We start from the raw sequence: 26,630 nt of genomic DNA, 5'->3' as shown, positions 1-26,630 counted from the left end.
GGAGCAATAGTCCAGTAGCTGCTACCTTTGGCGCCTTCACATTTTTTGAGGTACAAGCGAGCATGCTCTTTCTTCCAAGATAAACAAAGTTTGTGTTTGTTGCCTGCCACCGTGACACATGCTCATCACATTGTTAGAATCATACAAACTAATCTGCTTAGAGCAGAATTTCTGATGATTATAGAATGGGTTTTGTATGTATTTTATTGGATGCTGATCATGTTTCACTTTGAACAAGAACGGAGTCTTCTTATAGATATCCGTGGAAGGATGGTGTGAAGATAATATGATAGAAGATAATGGTGATAAATCTAAATCATGCATTTAAGTACACTATAAACCCTTTGCTCTTGTTATGCTTTCAGTTGTGGTCATTTGGTTTTAACTACTGTCGACAAGACCATTTGGATCGTGAGATGAAATGAGGTTTAACGTCACGTTCAAGAGTATTGCAATTATATAGTAACGTGCGTGCGTGTGTGTGTCTGTTGTGGCTGCTTGTACTAGTCCGGACTTAATTCGCGCTTTGAAATCTTGATGCAAAGAGCATGCTCAATTGACTTCAAAATTTGATAGGGGAACGCTATTCCTAGAACCAGTGCCCTCAACCAAAACAGGGGCACAAACCACCTGGATGCCAAACTTAGTTCAACTCTTACGAGTAGCAATGGATGCCCAGGTTTTTACCCCAGGTTTTGGATTTCGTTCCTGGTAATTGTGAGGTGACATTTACTTAAACATCCTCACATTTACTAGGGAACTACATTATACTGTGTATGGTAAGAATCAGCGTCGCCACAGACGTTTCCATAAAATTACATATAGCGTGTACTGTTCCCGTATTACATACTATCACATAATGGGTAGTTAATTTATATATGATCATCAATTATTGAGGAGTTTTGTTTTATCTAGTGAATTATTATGTAGGAAAATAACAATAAGCAGATGTATATATTGTTTTAAAATTTCCTGACATTGGCTATATCGTCAGTAGTATTTCAGGCCATAAGAACCAATAGAGATGGGTATGTAGTTTTTAAAGCCTTGACTTGTCACTGCACATTTTCCACAAACGCATCATACAGACTGAGTCTTTTTCTGTCAAAAAAAGATAACACACTTTGAACGGTTGGTCTTTTTTATTCGTGAAATGTGAACCGCCAGTTCCACAAGGAGTGCATTTTACTGTCCCTGGACCCAGGAGTAGAAGTAGGACACACGAGTGTAGACACTGGGGTAGCTGCCAGAGCAGGAGCTGATACCCCATGATGTGATTCCAGTCAGCGTATTACCGCATACCAGCGGGCCACCACTGTCACCCTAAAACACAAAGTAATTTGCCAGTTAAAACCTATATAGAGTATTATCACACGTTAATGGAACATATGCGATGGTAATTCACAATGACAAACACGTCATACTACAACAACGTATCCGTATGATAAATCATTTCATGTGAAACAACGTAGTACACTTGCAGAGATAGCGGTAGGGCTAGTGCAGGAATGGCTTATCTACGTGATTTATATGTCAACAAATGTAGGCGTGGTAACGTGAACTCACACTGCAGGCAGATCTGCCAGACTCAAAGATACAGATGTGTCCAGTGTTGATGGTGGCACCACTGATACCAGACCATCTGCTGGAACAGTCGTTGTTGGTCAGCACGGTCATGTCGACCTTCTGAAGGTTGTTGGGGGTGCTGCCACCTCCTACGGGAACAAACACATGGTACATGTACTGCCACATTGATGTAGTCTGCATAGTTAGTATGGACAAATGAACTGTAACATGGTAACAAAAGACTGTACTCAATTAGGAATAATGACCACTGAGTCTTCCCCATCCGCTGATCGTACATGTTTGTCCGGCATAGTCGTAGCTACCAGAAGCCAGACTGACGGTTCCCACAGCTGAACTGCTTGTGTCCATTGAGCTTGTGAGCCTCAGGACTGCGATGTCGTTAGGATAGCCAGCAGCATTACCATTATAGTTAGGGTGCTACACGAGATTAACAGACACAATAGTGCTCAGTAGCTGACACTTGAAACTGTCAACACAATATAATTCCCTCTGTTACATTTCCATTTCGAAATCCAAATATGAAAGTAAAATGTAGGCGATAGGCATTATGTGAAAATGTTAAATCTAAGGGACAAAACTCACGTTGGTGTAGGAGGTGACTGAGGAGTACTGTTCAGTGCCATCAACATTGTTCATTCTAAGCATGCCAAAGCCGAGACGGTAACTGCTGGCGCTGTGAATATCATGAGAGAGACATTTTCAGGGTTGCATGAGCATTGAGTAATTAAAACATTCCTCACACTAGTGCAACTAAACCAATAATTCAAATATTTCCTCAGAGTTTCTCTATGCTAAAACATTTGAGCTTTCATCCGGTTGTGAAAAATGGTTCTATAAAGGGAAGGGGAATGTTTAGAAATGTGTACTTTCTATGAATATGTTGGTGTTTGCTTTACCAGTTATCTTCCTTATGTCAAACCAAACAAGCATCAGTGCAATACGAAGATGTTCTTGGTGACACTATGTACAAATCAGTTTTGATATCAATTTCAGTCCAATAATACCATGGGTAAATGAGGTGTGGGGACTAAACAAGTTTAATGCTTTGGGAAAAGTACACATATTTCCATGCAAATTGTCTAATTCAGATAATTCAGACTGATGTGAACAATCACTGTATAGGATTGGATATGGTTATGCATGTTAATGAGTATGTTGAATACCACTCTGTATTCATCATGTCACGAATACGAAGACTGGCGGATATAAGTTTTACAAAAATGGGTTCAAACCTTAATAGTATCAAGCAGATGCCTTTCTTATAGATTATTAAATTCGCATATATACACTGAACATTATTATTACTGTGTAATGTTTCGAATAGATCTCGCCAGATTTCGATTGTTTTTGGTTGTACCTGGGCGATATGTGCCTCATTTCGAAATAAATATATATCAGATTATTACTTTGTGTTTCCAAATGTGTTAAATTTGAGTGTCTGTTAAATTCCCGTAATAGCAGTGTAACTTTGCAAGAATTGTCAATGTTTAATTATCATGCTATAATGTATAGACTCTACCACTACCACTTCTCTGAAATAATACCTTTGTACTATGGACCTGTGGCCTCTTCAGTGCAAATTTGATAGAATCTTTCTTTTTCAAAAATAATTTTGTGGTAAACCATACACACTACTTCCTTAACGAAACTACCGTTCAACTTTCAGGACATTCACAACGAAAACAAAATATTTTATTAGCCATGTGTGTTGTCGTATCATAAAAATCATATCTTCAAAAGAAAGTTTATATTATGCAAGTCTTTGGCGAGCATAATATACATTTATCACCCAAAACTGGCGCCCACAATAGATATGGCTTGGGTGAGATCAAGCGATATCTACATTGTAGATATCGCGACAATGAAATTGCATTACAATGCTTTGCAGACCATTGTGACGTCATTGGTTACCGTGACGCCACAAACAAATGACATCACTATTGGCTCTGCTTCTGAAACTCTTATCAGTACTTTTTACACTTAAGACACTGCTTATTACTCTCTACAAACTGAAAATATTGCAAGAATGATGTTGGATGAGAAATAAAATCTCACCCTCGTATCTTTTGATATCAAATATATCAACACTCATTGATACATTTGATTTCAAAAGACACTCCGCTCCTCACCTGAAGACTTCCTTGCCAGGGAAACTCTCCAGCAGCTGCATTGCTGCCGCCAACGATGTTGGGGCTGATCTCAGCCAGGGCCGTAGCTACAACAGCATGTATTGTGTACATGTACAATACAATGTAAGTGATCCTGGTCATATTTATTATGTTTCATCATTGGAAACCCGACCATAGTATGACAACTGTTAAATATATCAGAGACATTTGGAATAAGCATACCAACTTACCGGCCAAGGTGCAGAGAAGGATGTTGAGAAGTGCGTTCATCTTTGGGGATCGAGATGAAGTGACAATGTTTGCAGACAGGTAGTCTTTTATAGAGGTCAGGGAAGAAATCATATGTTCTTCTCCCACCATCATACATGTGTCATTATTCATAGTGTAGCCAAACTAATACTACCGTGAAGGTTTATGGCTCTTACTTGCGAACGTCAGCGTCACTCAACAACTCATTGAAGATGAACGTGATGTAACAATATTTCATAATATTGATTATATATCATTGATGTGCAAGGCCACATTCTATTGTACGCTTTTAAAGTAAATATTAATATGCAGCTGAATGTACAACTAACCAAATTAACTGTATAGCATATACACATTTTTAAACCATTAATTGGCGTAATTAACAGCTTAAACTGAGACTATAAGCAACAACGACAATGGTTATTTTCCCAACTTACACTATACTGCAAGTACTAATTTAACACATATGTTTTCTCTCTCATGAGAGTAATTTGATTGTTGGGCAATCTGAAATATAAGACTTTGAATAGGGGTCACAAAGAAGCTAAGGTGGCGAATACGTCCAGGGTATTCATCATAATAGGACAGGATGGATAAAACCCTGAATATTGTCTTACTAGTTTGTCTTGTGTATCATTTCATTTAAGACATATCGAATGCATTGCCAATGACATTCCTTGTTTATTGTTCCAATGTGATTCACTGCGCAGTAAGCAACCACATGTTTATGCTCATAACACTTGAAAACCTGATATTGATTACTCCACGTGGCAAACTTGGGCATAATTACGCAATTCTAGGATGTAATTTTGCTTTTCAGATTGTAAAACCATCAGAATGTCTCCTTCAATTCAACATTTCAACTTTTCGTTATATTTATGAACATGTGAAAAAACAGAAGGTGTTTCGCAAGATCTGACGACATATGTGCGTACATGTACATACTATGCAAGCAACGTAATCCCTGGACAGCCAACGTTCAGACCGTCACTCTCCTCTGTACTGTGGCCATCATTATAAATCTCCTCATACAATTTCAAATGCTATTACAAAGTGTGTGAGGGGTGCAGGGATGGCGAGAAGGTGGGAATCAAAATTCGATGCGAAGTAATTGATATAGCTAAAAAGTAACACCTCAAACCAGGTCTGAATTCTTCTTGCCCTTAACGCCAAGTGGAATCTGTTTCAGCAGAAAAGCTAGGCTGGTTATCCTCATGCACTGACAATTTACATTCACTTGAAAGTAAAGCCCCCCTGTCTATATTCAAAGGTCAATTGGAAGACGTTACCGGAGGTTTACAGCTATGGAGTAAACACCTCCCGCACCCCCGCACCCCCGCACCCTCGCACCGCTATGTAAAGTGGGCAGAGAGTATGCTTTTTCTTCTAAGACCTCAAAGAGCGTCATACGAATCATGCTAAAAAAATGTTTGATCAGGGTTACATCATGCTGTCAGGGTTATAACCCATGGCTTTTAATCGCAATTCCTGCGGGATATTTCGTTGTGGGGGACATTTCCAAATTTGACACATCCGAGACAAATTGGCGTCTAATGCAATTCCATCAGTACCATATGTTCACGTGTTTATCAAGGTGAACAATTGACTTGCCTTTGCATTATTTGGTGACGGGTGCCACCGGTGGGGCAGGATACACTCACCTTTTGCGAATCCCTGGTATCATCACTGTTTAATGGTCATTCATAAACACATGTTCATGTTACAGTCTGAATCGTACAATCGACAATTTGGATATGGGAAGGGGTTTGTCGCTTTTATTAATATTTGGAAGAAGTGTTGTTCTACCTTTGCACAACCAAAGCTGAACATCCTATGTATCCACAAGAGAATTTAAACAGTGCAGTTATGGTGTTTGGATACAAGGAAACAGTTTCCAATACCGATTTCGAATACAATCAGGCCCTGTAGCCGTATTAGATTTGGACCTTCTAATTACATTTTTCAGGCAATCAGGTGTTATGAAACATAAAAATGGCGGCCTTATTTATTCATGAATACTATCATTGTAATCCTCGAGCCATGTTCCTCTAGGTTACAGTTGCCGGGTATGGACCACAACTATTTCCAAAACCTTTCACTAGAATCCATGGTGGGTCTTTTCATCGTACGACTTTTGCACAGAAGTTGTTAGATCAAGGTTACAACATTCAAGGTCTCAGTAACGCTTTCAAAAAGGTTTTTGCTAGACATGTGGAGGACATTTCAAAAGTTGACGCCATCAGTGACAACAAAAGTGTCCGATGCAATTCCTTATTTTAACTTTAGTAGATATTTCTTATGATTATAGAAATGTTTTTGTCTCTTTAACTTCCCAGGAAACTTCAGATGGTATTTTCATTCCTTTTTGACAAATTGTGCTGAACCTTTGAAGACAAAGATTTAACCCAATCTTAAGTTTCCCCATTTGGTGACAAATGCCACAAACTCACTCACTCTTCAGGGAAATACGCTAGTAACCCAAGAAGTTGGATACACGTGGGTGACGTAACAATACGATCAATACGAGAGGCCATTTCACTAAACGGGGTGCCAGGGAAAATGATCTTAACGTTCCTAAATATGGTGCACCGCGATAGGCTCTCGGGTGTAAAAGACGTTCCGATTGTAACGGTATATCTTGTAAAAGAAGGGAAGGGACAGCCCAATCGGGACTGCGCTCCTCATGGCTTATTCTACCTGCAGTGTTTTATTGTACGACAAACAACGTCCACTGGTCGTTGTTTTCTTCAGTACAAGTACTTGAGGGTACGCATTGACAGGATTTTTGGTGTTAACTTAATTGATGCCAAGTCACCTATGCTTTTCGTAAGATCTGATCGGTTGATCAGACTCGATGGGTTGCATGTCATCGTGCCCCGACGGCGTTGATCGGTGCTGGCAATCAATCACTGGATTGACTCGTCCAGACTTGATTATTTTCAGGCTGTCGTCATACAGCTGAGTGTGGTGTTAAACAACAATGAAACATTACCATAGTTAAATTAATTGTTGACACATCTCGTTTTCAGCTTGGCAAGTGATTGCCGGTGAAGTTGTCATTAATTTTCGTCCATCGAATAGATACGAAGCGGGCACTGACAAATTGGATACCAGGTAGACCATACGTTTAAAGGGGAACTCCGTGATCTGATACTTGCTTCCTGGTCCAGACAAAAGATTAGCTTGTTTATTAACGACGCACAATAGTGCAGCTATATGACGGCGGTCTGTAAGCCATCGTATTTAGATCAGAAAAGCCAGTGCTTTTCTTACAAAACGTGGTGACAACAGATACAGTCACGTATCTATATTCAGAGGTTCCACACAATTTGTCAAAAGTGACAGCATATGCCATCTGAAATTCACTGGGAAAATAATATGTGAAATACTGGACTGCCTCATTGATAACATCAATGTACAATTTGAGTACAAGACATTTAGTAGGCATGAAGTTGGCATCCCCATGGGCACCAATTGTTCTCCCCTTCTTGCGTATCCGTTTCCTTGTGCATATGAAAAGTCAAACCAAGGTAATTTGACCAAGAAGTTTAACTTACACTTCAGATATATCGACGATCTGATATCATTTAATTATAATAAATCAAACAGGCAATTCCCTTCCACTGATTTACCTACCTGAAGTAGAAAGGAGACGAGTGAGACCGCCTAATCTTTTCTATATTTACATCCTAAAGATTCAGAGTGACAAAACACTCCCCACAAGACACTATGACAAGAGGGATGACTTCAACTTTCCAATCGTCAACTTTCCCTTCATGTCAAGCCTCTCACATCAAATGCTCAAAAGCATCTGCAAATCTCATCCTAAGTTAAAGACTTATACTAATTAGCCAGTAACAATAACGGTGAGTTGTCCAAGATGTATTATATCGAGAATGGTATTGCAGTTCCCAACTTGAAAGATGTGATTCACATAGCTGAAATTCATGGCGTGATTTCCCGTCCACAGCGAGAAACGGTGTCCGCCAGAATGGTTTGACCGGATATTTTGGAAATGTTCAGGGATCCCATCCGGACTAAAGATCAGCGACTACAAACCTGTCAGTGTCCTCTTTCATGTCGGGGTAGGTATTCTACCGGTATTGCCCTTCAGAAAAGGCCGGTTGTGTGTTTGAAGTAGCAATGAAATATCAGACGTACTATATGTCAACCTTTTATAAAATATCCGGAATCTACATGTACCCAACATATCAATACAAATGGTTTAAGCTAGTTAACCATGATTTCGATTTGCAACAAACCCACTTACCTTTTTTATGTTAGTTGTTGAATTGATGGGTGATACCGATAGGCACTTACCTTTTTTCGCGAATACCTGTATTATCACTGATTTTAGGTGATCGATTCATACTCTCAGCGCTTCGTTGCCTTTTGAATCTTTTTCAGCGGATAATGGAAACTGATTATTCTATTGTATTGACGTTTTATATATATTTAATTTTGGGTTTCTACAACGAATTAGTTTTTTTATATGATAACCTTGTGGTTCACGCTTCTGCCCGTCAAGCCGAGGACCCGGGCTTTATTCGTGTACCTTGTCGTCACATGGATTCACTGCAGCCTAAATTCTCACTCACTCACTCACTCACTCACTCACTCACTGGAGTCACCTCACGTCACGTCAAAGACCCGCATTCGATTTCTTACATGGGCACAATGTGTGAAGACCATTTTTGGTGACCCCGTCGCGCTATTGCTGGAATATTGCTAAAAGCGGCGAAACACTATATTCACTCACTCATTCACTATAACGAGTTGATACCAGAGACGATAATACTAAGCTGTGGTTAGGAAATCGTATACAGAAGAACGAACATATCTCCAAAATGAAGATGTAAAGCCCACAACAATTTCTATCGAATATATTAACGTGTAAAAATGTTAAGTCAGGTTAGCAACCCCTGCAATTGTTTTCTGTAAACTATTATTCATAAAATCTCACGACTATGTTGGATAAAATTGAAGACAATACATTTGGTGCTAGAAACGTTCATGGGAACCTTCGTAAAATGTGTTTTGTGAAAACTATTTCAACTACTTATTTATGACTTAATCGATGGCTTATTGATTAAAATATAGAGAAATCCGAAAATTGCCTTTTCATATTGTGTAAGTATATATTTAAAATAGTTCTTGAATTTCAAATTATCTCTTTATATTTGGGTATATAAAAATAAGGATAGTGAAATTAGATATTCCAATTATAATTCGGAATCACACTTGATACAATATGAGGTTATGTATCTTTGTGTGTCTCTGGTTTATAGTGACATGGCCTTGACATACATGTAGATGGCCTTGACAAAGCTGCACATGACACACAATCAGGTAAGTCACAGAGGCTGACCTCATCAGGTTTACGAATATGTTGAAGACGAATGTTCCCAGTAGCTTCGGCACGTCCATCGAGACCCTCGTGTATGTACACGGACCAATCAGGGACGTTACTGGTTCAGATACAGGCACGCCGTGGATAACAACTCGAATGCAAACATGTGCGCATCAAGAAATGATAAAAAGTCGCCGGGCTTTCCTGACACATCAAGCTAACATCCATTGAAGGCTCAAATTATGTTAAAAGCCGCATTAAAAACTCACTCACTTACTCACTCATTTGATAACACTTTACATGTGTCCAAAAATATTCATCTTCTATTGCAGTTTCATATTTTGGTCAGTGTACCGCCAATGTGCTACTATCGAAATTCGCATGGCATGAAATGACATTTTCGTCCCCATTTCAGTATCCTGATGAAGAGGCGTTTTTAAGTTCAACGGATCCGTACAATAGCCGTAAATACATCTACCCCCAAAGAAATCTTCTGTCTTGTCAACCACCTCTACAAATACGGCGGGAAACAGGCAAGTTGAAATGTTATTATCTTGAAATGTGAAATTAACTTTCAAATATGAAACATGTCATAAAGAACTGCTGACTCGAAAGAAATAGCAAAAAGATGAGTATTAAAACTGAATGGGTTTGGAATAAACTAGGCATGCAATTGGCGCCGTGTTTCTTCTAATCATTTCAAATGTGCATAAACGTCATTTCGTAACCGTATTTTGACAGATCTACAAGAAACAGGCAAAAAGCACATACACTTCACGTGTTATGTCCTCGCCTTGATGAGTGAGTGAGTTAGGTTTAACGCTGCTTTTAACAGCATACTAGTTATATCACGGCGTGTCAGCTTAATGTGGGAGGGAAATAGTGAAGCAGGTCTTTGACATTTAACTATTTGTTAAAAACCCACGAGTATGGGTTTGGTGCTAAGGTAGGATCATAATCAGAGCGTGTCCCGGGATCATAGGATTCCGGCTAGCCGATGGGACGTAACTCTTTGCAGGGAATTGTGGCACCTAATAAGACAATTCCATACATGCCCCATCACAGTAATGATGCCATAAATTATTTATGGTGGTGATGGCCGAAACAGTTCGAGTTGTCCGTAGTCTGAGACGCCTTATATTCACATAAAAAGCCACAAAACCCTTTCGATATTCATTAGAAATCTCTGCCAAAAAGGTAACATCATATGAAGTCGACCACTGTCCATTTTTCTAATTCCAAGTGTTTACGTATTTCATTTCAATTGAGTGCTTCAGGGTCCAGTCAGACTATTTTGTTGCTTTTATGTGAACATAAGGCGTTATATTATCATGGGTTGCATTGATGCACTGGACGTCAACTTGTTGTACATTTTGTTGTAGCTTTATTGCCCACTTTAATATGTTAAGTCATCACACAATATAGCTTCAAAAGAAACTATCAGCCATAGTGAATATTTGGGAAGTAATAGTGCACGTGGAAGTATGAAATGCCGACGTACAATTATCTTGGGGCGAGTTAACGAAGCATACCAAGTGAGATTAATTCATTCAGAGTTGCTTCCCTTGCATTGCAAAGCTGGAAATCCCACATGCTATTGCAACATTGTGAACATCAAATCTCTGCTACAAACAATATGAATACAAACAAATACAGATTATCGAAGCCTAGGAACTTCCAGTTTCCGGGATAGTATCAATATTGGATTGAAATACCTGTAATAAGTCTTACGTGCGATACATTTTCATCGTTTTGGACCGCCTCCGTGGTCTAGTGGTAGAGCGTCCGCCCGGAGAGCGGAAAGTCCGGGGTTCGATCCCCGGCCGCGTCATACCATAAGACGTTAAAAGGTGGTACTTGCTGTTACCCTGTCTGGCGCTCGGCATTAAGAGGCTAAAACAAGGACTGGTCGGCTCGGAGTCCGTATACTGTGTCTGAGTGGGGTATTCATGTTAAACTGCGGCATGATATCTCGGATATAAATCGGCATCAGTACAAGCAGCCACACACACACGAGCATGCACGTCGCTATATGAGTGCAATGATCTTGGACGCGACGTTTAACCCAATTTCACCTCACTTCATCGTTTTGACGGTTAGGGACCGACCATTTGACAATCTGAGGCTGCCTGTGATATTAGCGAAAAAAATACATCGTTCCCGAAAATGCTAGAAATAAATGATTATGCTTCAGACCGTTCAATACAAAAACAAATTGCCTGCCACAAAAATTACATTGTTACAATGTTTTTCTTAAAAACAATTTCAAGCTCAAAGTTTTGAATAAAAAATACCTGTTACTTAAGCTGCAGCTAAAAAATATTTTCTAATCTGGAAACAAAATCCCACTGGTGGTACAGGATAAGCTCACCTTTTCACGAACACCTGGCATCATCACTCTTTCAAACTGATTAATAGATACATGTTTATGATATAGTCGGAATTGAGCAAAGGATTCGGATTTTAGCATATATTTCTTATGATTATGGAAATGGTTTTGTCGCTTTTATTTACATATATAGTCATACATGTACAGTTAAACATCGTTTACTCTAACTCTAATTTTGGTACAAAAAAGTCTTTAAAATAATCAACTAAATTCATTACGTTACGTCTTTTCAGTGTACATCTTTTCGTAAAATAGTTTTGTTTCTTTAAGTATTTCCTCGCGTGGTTATATAACTGAGCCATTATGGGTTGTTTTTTTCCAATTCAATGAAAGATTTTTTCAGAACGTTTGTAAATTCTAATTTGAAAAAAGAAGAAGTTGGATTTACTCCAAGGTCAATCCATTTAGGCCTCGATATGATCAACACACCGTACCTTCGTTGATTATTTATTTCATCCAAGTTATTTCTCACTGTATTAATTTCATTTAAAATACTTTCTTCCAGCGATTTCAATGGCCTAATCCAATTGTTTATAAGTTTGTTTCTAATTCTGTTTAATCTATCTTAAAAAAATAATATTAGAAAATAAATAGTAAATAATTGTACTTCTAATCATTAATAACCCAGTTTCCCAGAGCAACCGGTGTTAGGTGTCCATTCCCAAATTAAACAATATATTCCCCCAGAAATTTGCACGTAAAATAACTTAGGGTGAAAGCAACAAACAACCAACAAGTAGTATATAATCATCAAATGTATTTAAAAATTCACTAACTTTACAAATCTGTACAAATTACTGCGCAGCACTTACAATGGCAGTAAACAATAGCGTGGTAGTACAATATCCAATGGCAATAAATAATATGATGGCAGTCAGTATCAAATACAAAAATAAAGTGGTGATGGCAAAAGACAGTGATAATAATATATATTCACCCAGAGGCGACACAGGACATGCTTCCGAGATGGGATAGACAGGGAACCAGGGATGATGACCGATCGTCACATGAAAGCTGGTTCCAAAGAGATGAAATGTGTGAGAGATATGTAAACACGTCCTTGTCAAAACAAAATAGATTTCTCTATGTCAACAAACAATTCATATGTATTGATACACACATTATTAAGAAGCAACCATAACCAAATGAATAAAGATTTATTACAGCGCATGTATGTCGGTCTAATATACGCGATATGTAGGTAGCTTAGACTGGAAATCAGTCGCCTCTGAAGGTATAGTTTTTATACTCAAAATAATACAATTTAGTGATCAATTCCTTTGACCAAGATGCCGAACGACAAATGTTCTTTCACTGTTTGTTACAACCTTAAGGGATCATACAAATCCTCCAATTATCATCCTTTATGTCTCACAAGCTGCGTTTGCAAACCTATGGAGCGTATGGTGAATACTCGATTAGTTTGGTATTTGGAAATCAGTTATCACATTCCCGATATATTATGTGGTTTCCAGAAAATGGAAGTTTTATTGATCACCTGGTACGTTTAGAATCGTTCATAAAAATGTCATTGTAAACAAACAACATGCTGTATCCATCGTTTTCGATTAAAAAAATCTTGTGATACAACTTGGAAGCATGGCATTTTGAGAGATCTTCATGGTGTTGGATTGCGAGGTCGTTTACCTCAGTTTATATCCTGTATTGTAACCGACAGACAATTTCATGTCCTTGTGGGTTCAAACCTGTCTGACCATTACAATCAGGATCAGGGTGTCCCACAAGTCTCATTGTTCAGCATTAAAATATAAAGTCTCTCCAAGGTATTGCATGACTCAATTGATGGGTCACTATTCGTAGATAACTAAAATATATCTTGCTGTGGCAAAAATATGAACACAATAGAAAGGCAACTACAGCCTTGCCGCAATAAAATCCAAAAGCGGTCGCTTTAGAATGGTTTGAAATTTTCCAAAGCAAAGACAAATTGTAGATGAAATTATGTTAATCTCAACAAAGACAGGCAGCGGTAAATCACTTTCATTCGAATATGTACCAGTCGTGGATGTTGATTTTGTGAAACGTTCTCTGATTGGACTATCGATATGTGCGATAGTCCAATTATATTTAGCACAGGAAAGTGGGCTTGATGTGGCAAGGTTGGAAACAAGACTTTGATGACAAGGCTAGTGGACACTCTTGCCTCGGGAAGATGCCGATACACATGCTTGGGTTGTCAGTCAAGATTTCACGAAGTCATTTTGCGGCAATGTCGGATGGGCCACTCGAGATATAGACATTTATTCATTGAAAGGTGACGGTCCTCCGTTCTGTATCCCTTGTGATAAGAGAATCACTGTCAATCATGTCCTGCTTGACTGTATTGATCTTTCCATCACAAGGGATAAGAATTTCAAAGTTTCATCCATCAAGGATCTTTTTAACATAAGTTCTCATTTAGTTCTTGTTTTGTTTAAAGGAAATGGAATTGGTTTATATATTTCGATTGCTGTGTTTCGTAAAATATCATCTTTTACAATTGGTAGTATGAATCAGTAACTGGTATTGCTAGTGGCTATATCCTCGAAGAGGGTTAAAGTAGCATAACATTATTGTCACCCTGAGAGGGTTTTGTAAGACCACATTATTCAAAGTATTTTATCTACCGCTGTTTTAACTTCGGATTATTTGTTTATCTTAATCCATGGCCAATCTTGACAACACACACAAATGGCGAAAGGGGTGGTGTAAATCCTACTGGGGAACAATGCAGGTAGCAAAGGTACTGTTAATCACCATGGACCCTAGTATGGTGGGCTAACTTTAGTTGTTGGTGATCATTAGCCTGATTTTATAATGTGTAGTCTGTCATAATCTGATCCTTTCATTGTTCTAAAACTATGATCTGTGATAGATTGATGATTGTTTATATCTAATAAAAATGCCTTACTTGTTGAAGTCACGATATGGCCGAAATAGTTACTTCAAATATTAACTCACCTACGTATTACCTTCTTACGTATCCTTTTTCTATGTGATGCCTGTTTCCAACTGCAAGAGTTTGATAAGTAATAACAACCTTTACCCCTGTATTGTTTGAGTCTGCGTGAACAAGCAAGAGATTAAAAATGTTGATTTGTCCTCAAAATCTTGAAGGATTCTTATTTTTCGCGATTGTATCACATACTCCAATGACTGTCAAGTCCATATGTGCCATCGTGCCTGTTCTTCACCCACGTTGAGCAGGTATCTTGATAATGCGGCTTTGCATGGCAGTTAACCGCCAGCCAGGCAGTCAATGCTTATTTGTCTTTCCGTGTACAGAACAGGGACTTTTAATATGGGCAGCTAATTCACGTTAGACGTGGAGGAGTGGTTATCGGTTATGTGTATAGGCGGCTGTATGACCAACTGTTTAATAGCGTCGCACATATATGTCCATCGACAAAGAGAAGTCAATACAACTTAATGTACAGTCACTCGTCCAAGGTCCAGTGACGTGCTCAATAACTCCTGCAGCTTAGCGACAACTTGTCCAGAATGGTGCCTTGCATATACCATTAGATATATGACAAAAGGGCCACTTATCCAGCGCAGTACTGGAGGGGTAGGTTCAAACCATTAAATATTTATTACCCTGATTAATGGATAAATGCGCATTCCAATCTGATTCTCAGCTTCATGTGGAGTATACAGCACAACCGTATTATAGTCTTATCTTATTTCACTGACAAGAACATGAACAGTCATTTAAAAAAATGAACTCACAATGTTAAAAATGCTCCCAGGCTGAACAATATTCAGACTACACCGTTTCATGCCTCATACATCACACAGTCGTGCCAATACCATTTTCTACGTCAGTACACAGACGAAGACATAACAAGTCTGCGACTTAAGGTCCATGATAGGTAGGGAAATGTAACTGTCTGTAAACAATAAACTGAAATTTTGCAAACAGTTTTGACGCGCCAGTGATATCTGATATAGTATTGTGAATTGATACGTGTTTTTGATTACACAGTGCCAATTATTCTCAAGGCGTGCACAATCCATTATCTCGCCTGAAAGAGATAATGTGTCGAGAAATATTTCAGCAGCTCCATGTGTCTACATTTCACAACTTTTTAGGTACAATCGAGCGTGTTCTTTCTACGAAGAATTTAAAGAGCCTCAAATGACTCTTAGTCAAAAGTCGTTTTATCATCAGGGTTACAATTTTCAAGCTGATAAAGTTTTCATGACATTTTTGGGGGACACTTTTATATTTGACGTATCACTGACAAAAAATGTTGTCTGATGCAGTTCCCTAATTTCATTTGTACTAAATGTTACGGGGTGCCTATGTGTTGTGACGGGTGCCGCCGTTGGAAGCAGGGTACGCTCACGTTTCGCGAACACCTTGTATCATCACTATTTGATAGTGGATCATAAACACATGTTTTTGATATAGTCAGGATCGTAAAATTGAATCTCCTGTTTCATTCGATCTACCTCCTCTGGTTGCTATTAACATATATGGCAGGATTGTTCATTCGAGGGACAGGATGTTTGGTTGAACAGTTTCTAGAAAGTTGACTATGCATATATAATTTAAGACAACAAACCTCTTTCCATATCTTCTAAAAGCAAAGCGATTCGTTGCGTTTTTTTAGCTGACTTTCATCTTATCTGCTAATCTCATCATAAGTGCGAATTGTATACTTATCCGAAATGAAAGCGACAAAACCCCGCCAATAAAACAACGAGTTGCTGCCAGCTTCCAACACTATTATGAAATATGAACAGGGACAGGCCTGTTTCAACGCATTCGACAGTGACAAAATTCTACATTTCCGTGAGTGTTTTCATAATATTTCTAGGGCCTCTTATTGTTGTTGCCATTTATTTGACCAATCGTATTGCCTTGTTTGATAGTAAACTTAAACCCCATTCATTATTCGTTTGTGGTCATCTACTGATTTTACAATTTAGTTCAGCGCGTTTTGTATTTCTGAGTTAATCTTTGGTTTCACCTCGTAACACACTTCCTACTCAATCAACCCGCATCTGAAAAAAACCCTTCCCATATTCATGGGACCACTTCGACTATATCGTGAGCATGTGCTAATGAATCACCACCCGGCTCCCTCACAAACACGTACAAATGCATGTCAGTTGTTTACCTGAAAAAATAATATTGTACAATTCAAAATAGAGAATTGCAGCGGACATCACTTTTGCCAGTAAGGCGTAAAATATCCCTTGCAGTTCTTCTAGATTGCCTGCTCTGACTCACAATGGAAATCAGAGCAAAGCAAGTTCAAACTCTGCAATACATTCATCGCTGCGATAGCCAGTAATGACACTTTCTACAATTCCGCTGGTCGAAACTGCAGCATAACTGTGAAAAAACCATCACCATATTGTCGAACATTCTTATTATAAATGTACATTAGATACATACACATTTACATATACATCTGCACATACGTCAAAGTAGCATATAAAATGAAGCAACATGATAATAAATAACATGGACAAAAAGACAACTTATGCCCCTGTATGATAACATCCTGTTTTCCATGCAATGTCCAGTTTGTTTTCATCAAGAACTATGACAACTTCAAAGTAAAACTGCCAAATTGTTGATGCAGCGTTAACCAATATGCACTCTCATTCACTCAGATTGTATGACAGGTGCATTAACTGTAGAGGTTTTATATATCTAGTTTGGTAAAAAAAATTCATCTCAGTTCAATGCCTAAACTGTAATGACATAAGTGGCGGCTGAAATTGAGGCCATTTCCAGGGCGACAGATCTTCATTCATCATATTCATTGGTGAGAAAATGAAAAACAAAGGCAGTCTTCTTGGAGTCTTCAGCTCGTGCACGTGATTTGGAATGCCGGGTTGTGGATTGTCTGTCATCCTTGCTTGATGATGGCGGGGCCCTTAAGAATACGTTGCCGAACAACGATGCTGAAAGAAAAAATAAGTTTGTTCATGTCAATACTTTAGTTACATCTTGATTTGAAGACGTTTTGTTTCCGAAGGACATCCACAAGAATATGATATAAAGTATATAAAGATCATTCGTTCATGCACGTGTGTGAGTGAGTGAGAGCGCGACCGAGTTGCATGTGGCAATTTGGAGACGTTTATCACTTGGAGTGAGCACAGGTATAATGCGGAAGTAGCAAAACGCGCCTTCAGATGAGATCCTGAACTTGTCATATTGAGGACGGGATTGACTTGTATCAGGTCCTTACTTCTAATATTTAACACACGCTTGGAAAACAAATGGGGAATCTTTGATGTGCACCCCACGGTCAGTGAATCCTGGCACAAGTAGGGGACGAAACTGTGCAGACTAAGTGGACAGCTGCGCCAACCGTACACCATCTATGCATGTAACAGGTCTTGGGTATGTTTGTTGCCATAATAGTGTATGTATGGGCATGGGCTTATGTGACAACCATAGTATTCGTTATTCATCTTATAATCCTGAGAAGACATAGCCCACACAATCCATACAGCACTATCAAATCGTGTAAACAACTTTATTATATAATGGGTAGGTTTCTCGGCAGGATAAAGCCAACGGATAAAAACGATATCCGTTGGGGTCATATGCGGATAGAGATGCAAATATCAAAGGTCAAGTAGGGACTACTTTCACTGTTTATAAACAAACATGGTGTCGCATTCGTCATTCGGCGATCGAGTCAGAATTAACCATCGGGAATCTGGATAAACTACAGGGATAATTGCTATCATTATCAAAAGAACAGTCTAATATACTGAAAAAATCTGTGTTTAACTGTGACGTAGCTAAGGCATTTTATAAGTTTTGGCAACTTTGGAGATATAAATTTCGAAACAATTTGGCGAGGGTACGAGGCCTAGCCAAGCGGGATCAGTAGCCATATCTGTGCTTGTAGACCTCTGCGGCTTGAAACCTCCTCCACAAATTAAAATAGTTGGATTTGGCGGATATATGTTTGAATTGTTACCTTGTTTCTTTTTGTCGCTGTGTGTACATTTGACTACACTTCTTATCGTTATGACAGGACTGTCAACAACATCTGACCGTGGCCGTGACGTCTCATAGTATAGGGTTAGAGTAGCTTCCCTTCGACAAAGGGCAGTTACTCTAGCGGACAGACCGATGGATTGCCGCGAAAGGCAATTAAAATCAATTGTTGTTTTGCGGATATGTTGCTTCGCCACTGTATAAGAAACCTATTTCAGTTGGAACTATATTGGCTACTGTCACTGTCCGACAGACACATCACTTACCCTGTTACGTAATAATTATTAATCCGCGCATTCTAGGAAAACTCGCAATGTTTCGGTTATGTTTGTGAGAGAGGGAAAGCGATTTTGAAGCACAGAATTAAAGAATGACATTAAATGATAAAGAGGTTATCACGCTTGTGTGTTTGGGGATGGTAAATATCCTGTATTAGGAATAAACACTATGTATTTAGCTCGCCAAGGCTCGCTAAATACAATGTTTATTCCTAATGCAGGATATTTACCATCCCCAAACACACTCGCGTGATAACCTCTATGTATATATCTTAAATCTGTCGGTGCCTTCATTAAGATCAGGTAAGCCAATGAAGTTCAGTGTTTAAACAGTTATTAACTTGCAACCAAACACCTATTCAAAGGTAAATATATATCCATTCGTCAATACTGCCGAATAGGTGCAGTGAACTTTGTTATTCTGTATGTCACCCTTTGTATGATTAATTCAATATATACTAACGGAATAAAGATCAACAAATATGAATTTAAATAATGCTTCTTTCGTATTCCTGCACGGCGCACAATTTGGATGTTTGCGTATGTTTTGGGAACATGGCACTTGCATACGTGGTTTTTGAACGTGAAAAGCACACGACTGTTTAAATATCAGGTGCTTACGTAATGCCTGAAAACAGGAATGCCTCGAACGAAGTTGCCAGACATTTTAATGTTCATCTCTTTAGAGACGCTCGTGACTTGCCACGGGCCGGTCGTCCACATGTGACGGACTTCACATCAACAAGACAACAATATACGATTGATCGGCATCAAGGAAATCGCCACACTGCCACATTAACAGTTCGGACAATACCTGGATTGACACTTATTAGTGGCATGGCCGTACGCAACCGGTTGAGGGTCACTACATCCGGCACCGACGTCCAGCGATATGCCCAATTTTGCTTCCACGTCACCATCAGGCACACCTAGCTTGGTGTAGATAACATCTGAGGTTCATAAGATAAGACTTGAACAGTACACTGTTCACAAATGACTCTCGGTGTCAGCTCTGATGGTCGTGCAAGGGTCTGCAGGCGTTCAGGAGCATGGTTTAGTGACGCTTGCGTTAATCAACGTCGTCAGTTTGAGGGTGGAACTGTTATGGTATGGGTGGCATCACAACTCAAGGGAGAACACGACTCTTCATTGTTAATGGCAATTTCAATGGCGTACGCTACCGGGACGACATAGTCCGAGATCATGTTCTACCCTTTGTGCAAATGCAGGGACGAAACGTCACGTTGCAACAGGATAATGCTTATCCACATGTTGCACGTTGCTTTTTGAGGCGTCATAACATTTGCTGTACTGCCATGGCCGGCATTTTCTCAAGACGTCTTCCCCATAGAACATGTTTAAGATGCGATGGACAATGCTAGATTTGTTTGGCCAATCTTCGTTGACATTTTGAACGACATACCGCAAGCTGCTTTCAATCATCCGGAGTTTTCATTGCGCCGATGCTGCCTTGTCTGGATAAACGGAAATAGTCACACCCGACATTCAAAGGATTCATTTAGTTGAAACAGCACCCGTGTTTTAGGTCGTGTCGCTCTGTCTCTGTTTCCCTGACACAACTTGGTACTACATCATCACTTACCACTTTAACCACCAAGATTCAGGCCTATGGCCATTTAGGTTTTTGAGAAGAAGAATTGTGAAGCTTTTAAATCAAAGATGACTGACTACCTGATGATACACAAACGTGCAGCTGAATTATTCAAGCCATTTAGGAAAAGTCGAAAATGTGAAGAGTGTAAGGACGACATGACCTTTCAGGCCAGGTGACTTAATATCAACAACCTCCCAAATTGTATCATAATGTTATATGATGGTGTTAGGCAGGCGATGAAGGGTCCTCCTACGTAATACTGAAAGCCTTCATTTATACAACACACTTCACAATCAATTTATTTCCAGTAATGTGGTGGTGTAAGTTATCGCATGTCAATTTAACACTATTTCATATTAAAACGTTCCCCTTAATACAGCGAACAATGTCTTCCTACCAACGGCAAACCTTGATAGTTACACCCTGTTTGAAAAAAAGAAGTGATGCAATCTTGTTTATAATCTGTAGGTTTTCGAGTTTCAATGCTTTTGGTTTTCTTAATATGATGTGGTTGATGTGCTATCACAGCGTGTGAGCTTATGTGGTGGAAAACCCAAAGTAATGCAGGTGTCAGACGTTTACCACCTTAGTGAAACTCAGGAGTACGGGTATAGTGCTCATAATCATAGGTTTCGGGCATCAATATATTGCCTTGTCATTTAGCATTAAAGGGTCAATGAAACGGGAAAGATGCACACAAGAATCAGGGAATGGTAGTAAAGCAATTGCAGTCGTGTCTGATGTATTAAAGTAGCACGAGTTAATATGAATGTCCATCAGTGGTAAAATAACAGTATTATGCCAATGGTGGATAATAACTATAACTATTACACCCCTTAGCAACATCGAACTACGAACTCGTATCTGGAATGAAATACCAACAAAACCTTGTTAATGCTCAAAAAGAAATGCAGTATTACTGTTCGTGTGTGAAGAACATCTCACATATATTGCAAGGGATAATCTCACTGTTGATAAGGGTCCCGGATCTTGTTTGCTGCAATTGTGGGGTTAAATTGAACGGACGTCAATATATCCTTCATCGCTGGTAGAAATGTAGAGTGTAAAGTGGTAGCAAAAAACGAATGAAGTTCTATTTCTGTGGGCGATGACAAGTGAAAATTTCAAAGAGTCTACTCTAAATCTGTCGCAGGATATAGATTGAATGACGTGCGCTGGGCAGCCTTTGAAGTGATGGATCAAAACAGCATTTGCGTAATTGCCTTAAGTCACACTGTTGTCCAAAACACTGCGATCAGTCCATGCTCAAAGAACAACCGCACATTTCAGTGTCATGAAGTTTAGACTAACATGGACATTTTTACGACAAACAGATAAAAAATGCAAGGAGAAATTGATACAGAAAGCTTTCATTCTATGTCCCATGAGCAATTTATTCTTTATCCGCAATCTATGAAGTGATATTTATGAATTCCTTCTTGTTGTTATTTACGCCAAGCATTTCGTGTAATGGAAATCAACCTGACATGGAAATATCTCACATCAACATAACATAAGAAACCAACGTTACCTTTTTATACGAACCATTCAATTCATTTACGACAACGTTAACCCATTTATCATCTTCAATTGTCAGAAATCACACGAGTTTTTTGGAATGTGTATGTCAAGTCAAAATGTAAAAAAAGAAAAATCCAATTTGTATCCTGGGGCGAAAAATTCAATTTGCAGATATGTTTTATAAACCTTCTAAACACCCGTTTTAGAGGTGACATGTGCAGGATACGATAATCCAATTAACCTCAAGTAATGTATCTTCACCACCATTCATCATGCCATATGGAACCAACCTATCATGATACATTTAGGACGAAGTTTGTGAATAAGGAGGACAACGCGCTCTGAAAACCTGGTTCTAAATGCATCAGTTCATTGGACATATATTGGATTCTGTAAACCCCAATGATGTAGGTAAGGGAAAACAGTTTCTCATTCAGACAAATAATACAATGTAACATTGCCGGGGATGTCACTCATGCAAAATACAATTGGACTCTACTTGGGTCTAAATAGAACCAAATACGAAGAGCCATGAAAATCCATTATCTCACACCTCCGTTTGGAAAAAAGCCATAGGAAGAGACTGAACATTTCAGGATCTATAACTGCAAAAGTTATCACAGTTTAATGATCAATCAAAACCCTGCTTGAACCAACATGTCCCTAATAACAACAATACCACATTAATGATTACTATTGACACCAAATTATCGCCCAATTGGCAAGTTCGTACGAATGAAGAAACACACGTCGATATAAAATACTTTCTATGCTTCAATGAAAACACATAACATCATGAAGAATATGCATCATTTTGACACGTTTTACCATCCTGGCCTACACATATTTTGAAAACACAAAATATCATGACAAATATACATCATTTTGACACGTTTTACCATCCTGGCCTACACATATTTTGACTTTACAAACTCACTGATCCGGTAATGAAGTATGTTGATACAAAGCTGTGGTGACTGTCACAAACTTGTCAACTTTTTTATCTAGGTGAAAGCAGCTCTTTGCCAGTGTCAATTATTGGCTTATCAAGCGAACTAGACTTGATGATTTCTAATCAGTTGTGACAGAGATGACTTTAAACATTGTATAATTTTCTATTCCGTCAAGTACTGACATTTTAAGGAGATGATAAAAAAGACAGAGTGTATTGATAAGATAGTGAATAGCTCAATTACTTGGATTTCATTTCATGATGTTTTTTGACAGCTTGTGAAAAAAACAATGCATATTTTATCTGTGATAAAGGTAATCGATAATGTTGAAAGATTGAGCTATCTAATCATACAATCTGTTTATCAAACGAGTGCCTGCCTTTATCACGTAACCAGCCTTTAACATTAGTATCCAAAGCCCAATACTACACGTCGGTTGTCTATCACTGATCACCAACGCTTTACGAACCAATTCTAGGAGACCACATCAAATTATTTCGGTTTTACTTGACAAAATTTAAGATGCAGAAGACACATTATTTTGGGAAACGTCTGAAACACCTTAATACACTTAATGATAAGTCACATCATACGCAACTAAAAAAAGTCAATAGATAATTACAGTAATTATGTTTCTTAGATTTGTCTGTTAAATTTCCATCAGCCCATGAATATTTTTGAAAGCTATTTGGGTAAAGAAACGTTATTCGGCAGGTACTAGGAAAGAGGAAAGTTAATGTTTTCAAGATAATATTTATTTGAGGTTGAAAGAATTATACAAACAATTAAGGGAAAGGCATGGAGTTTGGGGAGTGGGATGTTGGGATTCGGTGGTATTAGTGGAGGAGCATTGATGGACTATGACGTAAAGTGAGCATAGCCTCCGTGAACATCCGTTTACATCAAACGTTTTTGGTCAAGGTTACAACATTCAAGGCCTCAATAAAGCTTTCAAAATGTTTCATGATGGCCATGTGGAGAGCATTTCTAAATCTGACACATCAGTGAGAAAAAGGATGTCCGATGCAATTCCATATTTTGACTTGTACTATACACGTTTTTCAGGTGAACAATTGACTTGCCTTTGCATGTGTTTGTGACGGGTGCAACCGGTGGAGCAGAAAACGCTTATCTTTTCGCGAACACCTGCTATTATCACTATTTGATAATGATTCATAAACATGTCGCTTTTATCATTACAGTTATGGTACAAAGACTCCCACCATGGCCAGCAGCTCTTTGCACAAAATAAAATATTGCTGACCGCATACGATATTCTTCAGCAGATATTTCAGAATTCCATTGCAGAAGGTCTCACACCTTTCCATTTTTTTTAGGTTTCCAATCTGTGCACTTCAAAATAAATCAAGGAAAATATACTTTCAGAAACACTACGTTCCTTAATCAAACGAAAAGTGTCAAAAATGTAAATTCAAATTTAATTCCAATATTTACACTTACTTTTTCGTTATGGCACTTTGCTCTCAGGTTTAAACTGCCGTCGTATTTCGACATGAGAATAATCCAACGAAAAGTGTGACCTTATTCATGAGCCTTAATCAGAGCTCAAGAACAAACGACGCTGCATATTCTCAGCATGATAAAGCAAGCTCTTCATACACTTCGTAAATACTAGATATGAAATGTGTGCATTCTCACAAAGAACACAGAACTTTCAAGATCTTGTTGGATCAGAAGTTTCATGGAAATGGAATATCTTTTGAAGGTAACAAATTATAAATGAAACTCAAACATTGAAATAGCATCGCAAGGATTTATTGTGGGGAAATTACTTCACAAACCAGTGGAAGCTGTCACTTTTTGGATTGATTGCAGGACAGAATCGTCAGAATCAATATGCATGAAATGAGTATGACAGCCCAAGACTGTCTGAACAGCCAATAGGCTGATGTTATCACAGAGGGAAGTTCACAATAAGAAGGAGATGGTAAACGGCTTCTCCATCGAAGACTTTTAACCCCGAAGCTTCTCACTGTTATGACGATCTATGACATTTCTGGTCAAATGTCTTGAAAGTTTTCCATTTGAAAAGAAACCAATTCTATCCTTTTCACGCAAGAAGAAGCAAATATGCGACATAAAAACGATTAAGCGCTCATGATTGAAAATGTCAATTTGCATGATATTGCTTGTTAGCGATATGAATAACAGCCAAGTTGATCAAAGATTATTTGTCAAACTACATTTGTTCGGATACGATCAATCAGAAAAACAACTCCTGTCGATCAACTCGTAAATTGCTCTTTTCAACATATTAACGTTCTATAAATCGCTCATCACTTTCAATGAATGCTTGATCCTTCATCAATAAGTATCAGTATGTACGTCAATAATATAGCCACAATGTACTTCTCCGCTGGGCAGTTAACAAGAAGATCAATCAAACAGCATGTGATGCCACAAATGTTTCCTTGGGGTTCTACAGAGGAACAACGTACTTAGGATCGGCAATCAGACGCGCCAGAGAAAGGCATCACATACCTGGAAGTGTTGTGTGGGATATATGGAGGCAGGGAAACTATATTTGATTGAAATGTTACAAATATCTCTAAGTGGCATTCAATGAATACAGAATTGCTTGATGAAGGCACTGATATCTGTACAGAAACGTTGCATACAAAGAATAAAGAAGTTGAAATCCAGATGAAATCAACGATGTCTTCTGATGTTGAAAAAATGTTCCAAATAATTGTAGGATTTCGAATTACCTTTAAGGCAGTTACATCATAAAAAAATTCTCTGTCTATATAATACACAAATACAAACACATGCAGAAACATACTTTGTATTAAACAAAAAATAAGCGGTTGGAATTAAACTTTATATAATTTATGAAAACCATCAAAACCGTTCAACATGCAGGGTTAGACAAACAGTGTTATCTAACGTTTAGTGTGATATTCTTCGTCGGTTGAAAAGATGCCATTAGACACGATGAGATCACTAACACAGTGGCTGGTATCAGCTGTGAAGATCAAAGGCCCTCCTAACAATGAGGTGTCTCAACATGTACTTGAGACGAAACCTGTCAAAGAATGGGCCGAGTTGGGAGGCGAGACCAGTGATCCTTCACTGACGATCCGTTTGTGAAATAGGATGAAAAGAACAGTCTAAGTTGCACAGTATTTGGCGATTGTCAGTATTTGGCGATTGGCGATTGTCAGTATCAACTTTCATCATGATGTGAAGGACAAATAAATGAAATTGAAAAGAACTGTTGGTTTTCTCTGCATTGAGTAATATTACATCTATATCATGGATATATGTGTATAACTGAGAAATTTTGGTCAGGCAACTAGCGGTTGATAGCCTAACTAGCGGTTGATAGCCTGACCAATGCCGTTAAAACACATGGACGATCACGCACAATGAATCAGGTGCCATTATTTGTGTGCATCTGAGCATCTTCTTGATCGGTTTTCACGCCATGTGTCGTGTTGTGAGCTATTCAGTTGATATTATTAAAATACTTTGTATTTCTAACGATATAATCATTGTATACTCAGTGTATTGTATGTAAAAATAATATTTAAAATAAGACAATTTGTGTCCTTTTAGTTTA

General features: G+C 38.5%; 2 protein-coding genes across 2 annotated transcripts in view; both read right to left on the bottom strand.

Annotated features, from left to right (window-relative positions):
• Positions 1–1,185: 1,185 nt before the first annotated feature.
• On the bottom strand, positions 1,186–4,076 carry LOC139475592 (chymotrypsin-like serine proteinase). Its single transcript, XM_071258784.1, has 6 exons — positions 3,939–4,076; positions 3,717–3,802; positions 2,170–2,260; positions 1,833–2,004; positions 1,567–1,715; positions 1,186–1,323 (listed from the first exon to the last, which is right to left on the bottom strand). The coding sequence occupies exons 1-6, from the start codon at positions 4,074–4,076 to the stop codon at positions 1,186–1,188; spliced, it is 774 nt and encodes a 257-aa protein (XP_071114885.1).
• A 13,024-nt stretch (positions 4,077–17,100) lies between these two features.
• The window catches only part of LOC139475591 (inositol polyphosphate 5-phosphatase OCRL-like), a 39,079-nt gene continuing 29,549 nt past the window's right edge, over positions 17,101–26,630 (bottom strand). Inside the window, exon 21 of the mRNA XM_071258783.1 lies at positions 17,101–17,626. Coding sequence (XP_071114884.1) covers positions 17,469–17,626 — 158 coding nt within the window. The 3' untranslated portion in view covers positions 17,101–17,468. The remainder of the gene's footprint in view (positions 17,627–26,630) is intronic.

This window comes from Haliotis cracherodii, unplaced genomic scaffold (assembly GCF_022045235.1).
Source record: "Haliotis cracherodii isolate W230 unplaced genomic scaffold, xgHalCrac1.p SCAF_3, whole genome shotgun sequence".
In the NCBI taxonomy this organism is placed as follows: Eukaryota; Metazoa; Mollusca; class Gastropoda; order Lepetellida; family Haliotidae; genus Haliotis; species Haliotis cracherodii.
Note: the sequence above shows the minus strand (reverse complement) of the source record. Positions and strands in the feature narration are given on the sequence as shown.

What these genes read in the sequence shown, in the direction of transcription:
- LOC139475592 (XM_071258784.1), bottom strand. Translation starts at nt 4,076, where the DNA reads ATGGTGGGAGAAGAACATATGATTTCTTCCCTGACCTCTATAAAAGAC. An exon ending in CAGTCACCTCCTACACCAAC is followed by an intron (nt 2,005 to 2,169) that starts GTGAGTTTTGTC and finishes AATCTCGTGTAG; the next exon opens with CACCCTAACTATAATGGTAA. An exon ending in CGGATGGGGAAGACTCAGTG is followed by an intron (nt 1,716 to 1,832) that starts GTCATTATTCCT and finishes TTGTTCCCGTAG; the next exon opens with GAGGTGGCAGCACCCCCAAC.